At 38.0% G+C, this 9,951-nt stretch overlaps 1 protein-coding gene across 1 annotated transcript; it reads left to right on the top strand.

Moving 5' to 3' along the window:
• Positions 1–1,917: 1,917 nt before the first annotated feature.
• Positions 1,918–9,612, top strand: LOC114366198 (kynurenine/alpha-aminoadipate aminotransferase, mitochondrial). Its single transcript, XM_028322979.1, has 7 exons — positions 1,918–2,232; positions 4,952–5,120; positions 5,579–5,765; positions 6,888–7,148; positions 7,691–7,870; positions 8,434–8,631; positions 8,970–9,612. The coding sequence occupies exons 1-7, from the start codon at positions 1,992–1,994 to the stop codon at positions 9,180–9,182; spliced, it is 1,449 nt and encodes a 482-aa protein (XP_028178780.1). The 5' UTR covers positions 1,918–1,991; the 3' UTR covers positions 9,183–9,612.
• The last annotated feature ends 339 nt before the right edge of the window (positions 9,613–9,951 follow it).

The following is a 9,951-nucleotide window of genomic DNA, read 5'->3' as shown; positions in this document are numbered from 1 at the left end:
AAGACAAAAAGGTACAAAGAAAAAGACAAAAGTAACATACACAGCAAGAAACGGGACTATTCTCACCTCTCGTTCCCAATGCTGCAAGTCCTGTGTGTCCAGGATCTACAGCTTGACCGCCTATAAAAACTCAACCAGTGGAGGTCAAGTTTGACAGAGGGAAAGTTAATCAGAAGAACATAGGAGGAGTTCGGAGTTAAGGTTCCACTTCCCTTCAGTGTAAAGCGTATGACAGGTGATATTAGAAAGGAAGAGAAAGTGTCATCTTGTAGCAACAGCGATGCCCATTGCAATGGGACCCCATACTCAGATGCCATGACCCTGGGACCGAAGTGAGAGTCACGGTCTATAAAAATAACTTTAAGGCACATAGATCTAATGGCTGTCGCGACAGAAATGTTCTTGAATTTCAAAATCTTCATTATGTGGAAGTTCTTGAATGGTGGAAGATGAATGGTGGGCTGGCCTCCCACTCAGTGCACCGACGATCTGGCGAAAGTCGGAAACACCTGGATGCAGCGCAGGATCTTTGTGGAAATCATAACAACAATGTTTTAACAGCATTGCTGTGTTCCGGCAGTTAGAGGTAAGATAGCCAGTTCCTCCGTGGTTGAAGATTCCAAGTGAAGCTCGCTTCCACCTTCGGCCTGATCATCACTTACCCTCAGGTGAGATACAGGCCAAGAGCTTCTTCGTTGTGCATTAAAAAAATCCTCGGGAGAGGCCTTTCTCCAGCAGTGGACGTCCTTTGGTTGAAATGATGAGGACATACCTACAACCCTATCAAGCTAACTGTGGACATTGCTGGAATGCAACCCTCCCACTTATTCGCACACCTCTCGCGATCGCCCCGTCCGTACCAGAGCGTCGATTTGACGTCACGGCTGATAGAGCAAATCATTTACAATGACAATGCATTACATATTGACACAATACGTATCTCAACGTGACGTCATAATCAGTTTAAAGGTCTCGGGCAAGTAAACACGCGTTACTAAGTCGATATTGGTGTTCGTTCGTTTCAAGTTTCAACCCAATGACGTCCACAGCTGGACAAAGGCCTCCCCCAAGGATTTTCATAATGGCTGGTCCTGCGCTGCCCGCATCCAGGCACCTCCTGCGACCTTCACCAGATCGTCGGTCCACCTTGTGGGGTCTGCTCGCACTACGTCTTCCGGGTCGTGGTCACCACTTGAGAATTTTTCTGCCCCAGCGGCCATCAGCTCTACGAGCTATGCGCCCCGCCCATTGCCACTTAATTTTAGCAATTCTGCGGGCTATCCTGCAGGTATTAGTATAAAATATTTGTATATCAACTACTTACATGCTAAGTTTGATGTGCTGTCGTTTGTTTGTTTATCAACTTATCAACGAANAACATGTTGATAGCGAAAAGGTAAATAAAAACTAGACTTTTGAGAGTAAATTCAGGTTGATGCAACATGGTACAGACTCCCATAGTAAAATGGGCATTGTCCTTTAACTATAATTTAAACTAATAATTTTAAAACTACCTATTTATCTATGTAATGTAGGGTACCTAACTGATGACGGCTGATGGGGCAGTTCTGCGTACTATGTGCCCTGCCCACTGCCACTTCAGCTTGCTAATTCCGTCGGGCTATGTCAGCGACTTTAGTTCGTTTACGGATCTCCTCATTTCTGATTCGATCTCGTAAAGAAACACCGAGCAATAGCCCTCTCCATAGCACGCTGTGCAACTTTGAGCTTCTGTATTAGGCCTATAGTCATTAGAAATAATCATTAGAAATGATTTCTAATGATTATTATCTTTCAAACCAGTCCCAACGCAACACGATGTTTGCCGAAAAAACCCGAATCGTCTTGTTACTTTTGTTTTCCTCCAAATGAATTTTATCAATATAATACAGTTCAACTTCGCGAAATCCACGACGCGACGTTTCGACGAAAGCCCGCTCAAAAAAGGGTCAACTCAAATTTTACGAAAACTATTTTTTTATTATATAAAAATGTTGGTGACAATAAAATTAAATAAATTAAATTCGGAGGTGGTCAAAAAAATATTAGATCTCCGACCACTCTATAGTGTGGTGAAAAAAAATTATTCTAAAAAAAGTGACGATTTGTTCAAATGCTATAGTGACGAACCTAATGTCGTGAGTAAATATGCGCCCTTAACTGAGGGTGAATATGGGAGGTTTATAAGTAAAAGGGCAGGGATGAGAGAGCCGGCACTGACGAGGCAAATGAGTAAGTTAATTTCCAAATTGTGGTTTTAGGTTTTTCTGTTATGAATAAAATAAATAATCATGCGGATTTCTTTAAAAAAATGTGAACAGGTGTAGAAAAATATTGGGTTATTACGGAATAGTCATCATTCAAAAAAGTTTTATAGAGAACTAACTAGACAAAATTTTAAAGAAAGATTTTTTATTTTACTTTACTCAAATGGTGCATATTATTTTTTATAATCATTTGAATTAAGTACTACACTAATATCGTAAAACTAAAGTGGTTCTGTGTGGCAACTAAGTGCTTGATTATAACAACATAACTAGTTTAGAACTTTAGAAGAATTTTCTGTGCTAAACCGATGAAAGAAGCCGCATGTAAAAGTTAGTATACAATGATCTGAAAAACAAATTCACTTTAGGTCATTATCCTCTGTAGGGGGGCAGCAACAGACTTGAATAACAAAATGATAAATTATAAATCGGAACTTGTTAAACGAGACAAACTGAAATTATTGAGACTGGTGCGTCTGCATTTTAGGATGTAATAATATCGTAAACACTGTCTAGCATCGATCTAATTATGTATATTAGATGTAGTCAGTGGTATTCCCCGCGTAACTGTTTATTTTTATTTTGCAAAAGCAATCAAGTTTTGGGAGAATCTTCTGCAATCAAGAAACGCAAAGTTTTCTGGTTCAATACCCATTGCGGAAAACATTTTCTTCTTGGTTTAGTATAAGGTACGGCTTGTTTTGTACTTAGCATAACAATTACAATCACTTTTTTCCTTACAGATAAATATAATAATCGCGTTTTTATCTAAATCATGTTGTAATTTCTGATTTGGCAGGGAGGCCTATGGTATTAGCTGTTGCTGATTACCGTTTTTGTATTAGTCATAATCGATTTTAAGTTGGTATTGAAAAAATAATCTTTGATTTAAATCAATAATTGGATTTTTTCTAAGTTGAAAATGCACTGGATTTTTTATTAAATTTACTTATCGGTCAAGTCAGATATGATCAAAGTCAAAATGTGTTTATTGCACTTCATGAATGTTTACAAGATAAAGTTATCAAATTGTCCAGAACATCACCCATTTTGGCTTATTAATGAAATAATTGATTGTCGGCCGTTTGGTGTAGTGGTTCAGAACGTGCTACTATGCCAAGAGGTCCCGGGTTCGATTCCCGACCGGGCAGAAATTGAAATGATGAATTTTAATTTCAGTGACGGGTCTGGGTGTTACTATGAATAATATGTATGTATTTAAAAAAAAAAGTATATAAGTAGTATATCCGTTAAGCTAGCACCCATAACACAAGCATTAAGTTGCTTACTTTGGGGCTAGCTGGCGATGTGTGAAATTGTCTATAGATTTGTCTATAGATTTTGATTTAATAATCAACCTAACGAAAACCCTGAGACATTTACCCGGTTATTATTCCTAAAGGTTCACGACTCTATTGTTCTTCTTTTCTCACCCGGTCCATGAAATTTTAAAATACATATTATTATTTTATCATTTTCATATGAATTCCCAATGGGTCCACGAGACCGTGAAATCGTTGACAAAATATTTACTTATAGTCTTCGCGAAACTATGAAGGCTTCATAGTTTTCTAACGTCACCCCATGAGTAGGCGCACATCGTTGATTTTTCGTCGGCCGATAGTTTAGTCGGGCAGTTGATCAGTATGGGCATGTATGGGAGTGCGCACACTACGCCGATTCGATTTGGCCGATTCTTCATAAAATTTAAAATCGGGCACAACTATCGGCCTACTAATCAACGGTGTGCGCCTACTCTAAAACTTTCTTCTGATAAATAGATATTTTGGTTAAAATAAGATTTTCTAAATCATAAAATTGCTTTAGCGAGGCGTGGACTATTCAGTAGATAAGATAATTTAGCAAAGTTATGTGTTTAATTAAGATTTATGAAAAAATAATCAACTTCGTTAATACAATCATATCCGTATGATATGTTTTAGGTATTTTATGATAATGTTTAATGTTATAATAGTGATATCGGTTATGTACATTATGGTAATTTATATCAATTTTATCAAGCACATGATGAATAAATTATGCGTAGAGTTTCATTCAATTAAATATTATAATATTTAACGTTGACCGTTGCACTAATTGTGCTGAACCCGCTCGATCCAAAATTATAATTATGTATTTTATATTTAGCTTAGCTAGATCAGTGGGAATAGGTATAAGCAATTTGTGTATTTTAATTGTAAATGAATGTTGAAAAATAATAATAATAAAATAATAATAAACTTTATTGCTAAAATTGTTACATAATTAGAGTTTAATAGCGGCTCCTGCACTAGGCTCGCGGAATAAGTTATTTTGGCGCTGAAATCACCAATATAGTCGTAAATTCCATTCACTAGTTACATTTCAATTAAATGACGTTAAATTTCGGACAATCTCCCCCAAAAATTTCCGCAACGACCTGTCATGCCCCCCTAGACAAAACGCACTTTTTGATCGAATCGAAAATCGAATCCGTCAAAACTCCATACAAAAAAGGGGCTTTTCGACCACTTTTCGACTGGTTTGCGATTATAATTTGCACTTTGTCTAGACCCACAGAGCTGTCCGCATCTAGGTTATTACCAAGATATTCGCTAGATAATCAGTCGACACTACTTTTTCTCGACTGTCTTTTTCCCCGAATATCGTAAGTTTGGATTATAATAACAGTTTGTTGTCCCCAGCGTCCCTAGCCTACAAAGTAGGCAAGCAAATGATTTCCTTAGCCGAGGGTATGCCTAACGAGGAAGTGTTTCCCTACACCAAGCTCACCATGGAATCGAGAAACGGATTGTCAGTGATGATGGAAGGCAAGGAGTTGTCGGCTGCACTTCAATATCTACCTTCACAAGGGTAAGTAAGGAATAAAATCAAATAGTAATGCCACTAAATTGTTGAGACTCAGCGGTGAGTTATTCAATACAAAAAGTTGCTATGGATATAGTTGACCTGTTTCTTTGAAACCTACTTCAAGCACCTCTCACAAGTCATAGGAATTAAGCTAAGACTACTAGTATAAGACCTTGTATTTAAGTACGCATGTTTCCTACTTTGTGAAGAGAGAAATAAACAATCTATTTATAATTTATTTACGTAAACAATAATGTAATGACAAAGGCATTGTTAAGGTACTACAGGTAACTGGCTTGCTTATCTTATTTTAACAACAAAGTGGCATAATTACTTCCTTCTATGATTATTAATATTTTTAGCTTCCTATTTCAAAAACCTTTTTGTTATACCTACATTGTTGAGACTTATGAATAAGTAAATAGATAAATAAATTACTTTTGTAAATCTTTCATCACCAGACATCCGGCCCTTTTAAACGAGCTCAGGCAATTCCAAGAGGAGCTACACCGCCCTCCACCAGTAGCCCGTGACGTCATGGTGACCAATGGAGGGCAACATGGGATCTACCAGTGCGTGGACATGCTGGTTGACCCTGGAGACCCTGTCATAGTGAATGAGTACGCGTATACTGGAATTCATGTCACTGTGAGTATAATAAAAATACTAACGTATTAAAGGACGTAGTACATAAGCCCGGAAAGGGATCGCACCGTATCAACTCGAGGCGGTCAGTATTCTTTGTATGAAACTCCATACTGCAACGCACACTTATCTGCACCATAACAACCTCGCCTCGCGGTTGACAGCGCGCGAAAGACGATGACAGCTCGCGAAAGGCGATATTATGGTGTTGATCCCTTTCCAAGTTGATAAGTCTGCTACCTCACCAGATGGCGTCGCTGTAGAGTAAGGTATTGTCACTCACTTGTCGCTAAGACAGGAGCACCAATTGGTGAGTGCTATGTGGTTGGAGCACTATCGCATTTGCAATCACAGCGATAAGCTACAGTAGAGTAAGGTCACTCGTCAGTGATGCCAAATAATAGGTATAATAAAAACGATAACATCATCATCATCAACAGCCCTTTACAACCCACTGCTGGACTATGAGCCTCCTCCACTATAGTGGAGGGTTTAGCCATTATCCCTACGCTTGGCAGGCTGGAGATCGCAGTTTAAAAGATTGATGTTTTTCAGAGAGCGCTACTGCCCGTTCTCTGTTTGATGTGTAGTCCCTAAGTCGCCTCTTACGATACCCACGGGAATAGTAGGGGTTGGTGACAAATGTATTCTACTCTGCCGTTACCACACGGCGGCAAAAACAATAACCCTCATTGATATTCTATTAAATAAGATAGTGCTCGTTTAAATAATTATTATGAATCTAGTCATAGGTTTAAAATGGCGTCATCGTATGTTTCTCAACTTGTTCTCAGGTTAGAACATTTAAAGTTCCAGACTTCATTGTATGTACTAGTAATAATTATGTTCCATAATTTATGGAACGTACAATGTCGCCTGCATCCTTAATGAACTTTTTTTTAAAGAATATTTAAAAAGTATTGCACAAATTACTAATAGTCCCGTTAGTCCTTGTGGTAAGCTAAATATGCTTGTGTTACGAGTGGGCTCACCACAATAGTCGAGTAGCGGGGTTCGAATCCGCGTTCCTCGAATGTCGAGTCGGCCAGTCCGACCCCTTCACCGTTCGGCTATCGTGGCTTCAATACTGACTTAAAAAATATATTCACTATTATATATTTTTAGCTCAAACCTTACCACCCCGAGATCGTGAGCATACCAGAAGATGTGGACGGTCTCATCCCCGAAACCCTGGAGTCTGTTCTCCAGGATCGCCTCAATAGGGGTTTGAAGATGCCCAAGATGCTGTACGTCATCCCAACTGGCAGCAATCCTTCGGGAACAGTCATCCCTGAGGAACGGAGGCGAAGGATATACGAGCTGGCCTGCAGATTCGACTTTATCATTGTGGAAGACGACCCGTACATGTTTTTGAACTATAGTGAGGTGAGAATTAGAAATAATAGTTATTTCGTTCGCTTTAGCCAACTGCTGGACAAAGGCCTCCCCCAAGGATTTCCACGACGGCTGGTCCTGCACCGCCCGCATCCAAGCATCTCCCGTGACCCTCTCCAGATCCTCGGTTCATCTAGTGGAGGGCCAGCCCACACTACGTCTTCCGGCCCGTGTTCTTTAATAGTAGCGTTTTCTTGGAACAGTTAATATAGGTCGTCGTTTCAGCCAACGTCTGAAACGCAACGTCCACTGCTGGACAAAGGCCTTTAGGTTTATAAGATAGTAAATAAAGTGAATTAATTTACTAACTACTGCATGTTGTCAACAACAAATGGGTTTTTAACCTACCTGTATGCATTGTGATTTTAATTACAAATGATTGTTTTCAAAACAAATTTTGTTGTTGAGATAATTATGCAAGCATAGACATAACATAAACATAGATTCATAACAAGTTCAGTAGCACGTTGACACCAAATTTTGTTTCTTTGGGAATTCCACAATCAATTTGGGAATTTTCAATTGTTTTTCAGGGCACAACTCCTTCATTCCTCTCTATGGATACATGCGGTCGTGTGATTCGCCTGGATTCCTTGTCCAAGGTGGTCAGTGCTGGGTTGCGAGCTGGATGGGTGACCGCACCCGTGCCGCTGCTCAGCCGTATGGAACTGCATATGCAAGGGGAATTGCTGCACAGCTGTACATTGTCACAGGTATAGTCGGAAGCACAGAATTTACATTTTTGTTGCAAGGCTGCATAAGATCCCAAATTGTTTGTCTTGATGTGTAGTCGTTAGTTTGTAGATTTGGAATCAAATAATATTATTATGATTGATATTATTTCACCTAATTCTCACAATATTTTCATAGACACTTTTTTGTATCAAATATACTTATATATATTTTTTATTATTTCCTTCAATAAGAATAAAAAAATTATTACTGTATAAAAACTTAGCCTAAACACGTACATGTTTGGTTTAATTAAAATTAAGGTTATTGTGCGAAAGAAATTAATTGATACCTGACTAAGCAAAATTTATTGCCTGTATCTTAGGTATCTATCAAAAGTGCTGATCAATGTATAATTGCAAAAATAAATATAGCATTAAATTTGGATTTTTAAGATTTTTGAGTTGTGACCATTTTCAATATCTCGGCGCATCCTCAATTCATTCTATTCAATCGATTATTATTTTAATTTTGATTGTTCATAGCAAAATCAATTCAGACACGATTGCTAATAGATATTTTTTATAATTTCACTTGTTTTCAGGCGATCTTACTTCGCCTGCTCTCCCAGCGGGAGGCGTTAGCATCGCACCTTCTATCTGCGCGCGCCTTGTATCGTACGAGACGGGACGCGTTACATGAAGCTTTGCAGCCGACTAGCGAGCTAATGGAGTGGGCCTTGCCAAGAGCTGGACTGTTCTTTTGGGCCAGAGTCAGGGGCGTGGAAGACGTTTACAAAATGGTAAGGCTATTTTTAATAATAATAACTAGCTTTCCACCAGCGGCTTCGCCCGCGTGGACTCAGAAAAACCCAAATATTTTACGGAACCCTATTTTTTTCCAAAATAAAATATAGCCTATACTCGTGGATAACGTAGCTTTCGAATGGTGAAAGAATTTTTAAAAACGGTCGCGTAGTTTTTGTGCCTATTCATTTCAACCAAACAAAAACAAACAAAGTTTTCCTCTTTATAATATTAGTGTAGATAATATTCCACCAGTTGATTTATTTGCTGAGATAAACGATTTAAGAAAAAGCCGAATACCTAACTTGTTATGTATTTTTTATCTATTTTCCAGGTCTTCGACACAGCTTTCAACCGAGGTCTAATGCTAGTTCCCGGCCAAGCATTCGCCTACGACACTAGCGCCCCCTGCCAATACATAAGACTGACGTTTAGTAAAATTCGTTTCGAAGACATGAACACCGCCGCGAGCCTCCTAGCGGATATCATCAGAGACGAACAAGCACGCACCTTGCAGAAACCACAAAGATTTGCTACTGAGCGCTAGATGTCGCTAGCAACAAAATAACTTAATCGTGACTAATATTTATGCAGTTTTATGCATTAGACTATAAAAAATAATAATTTCACAAATTTTTATTATGATAATTGAGGACTAAAAAATGCTTGAAGTGAATTAATAAAATGTAAATGTTGATTTAAAAGCGCCATCTAGAATATATAATAAGAATTAAAAGTACAACATCAGCGTAAAAAAAACTACTCCCCGCTAGATGGCACTGCACGGAGTTGTAAAAAATTTTTTTGTAGTTAGTAAGTAGGTAGATGAGTAAAATAATTTTAACAAGTCATAAGTTATACAATTTAAAGGAATAGGGTAGTCATATATGATCGCAATTTGCCCCACACTGCTTAAATTAAGATAAGATAAGAAAAAAATATTTAAAATTAGTATTTAAAACAAATTACAAATAAATACCTAAGACCTATGTTAAAAATATTTTCTTATAATTAAATTACTTAATAAATCTTTCCTGTAACATTACAAAATATTTTTTCTGTTTAATTGGATAATCCTTTACTAGCAAAAAATAATAGTAATAACAACTAAGGCTGATTGCACTACCTAACTTTGACCGTAACTATAACGATAACCGGTGTTTTTTGTTTGGAGTTTGATAGATTTTTGAAGTTTGTCAAAGTTAAAGTAAGATTGCAACCCAGCCTAACTCTGCTTTAGTTAAGTTTCGGTTTAATACTTACCATTTTAGTTGTCACCTGTATGTATCCCGTTTCATCATTGCCATTTAAACTAA

Source organism: Ostrinia furnacalis, unplaced genomic scaffold (genome assembly GCF_004193835.3).
Source record: "Ostrinia furnacalis isolate ACB-3 unplaced genomic scaffold, ASM419383v2 OfSCF0577, whole genome shotgun sequence".
Classification (NCBI taxonomy): domain Eukaryota; kingdom Metazoa; phylum Arthropoda; class Insecta; order Lepidoptera; family Crambidae; genus Ostrinia; species Ostrinia furnacalis.
This window is presented reverse-complemented; position numbering and strand designations above follow the sequence as displayed.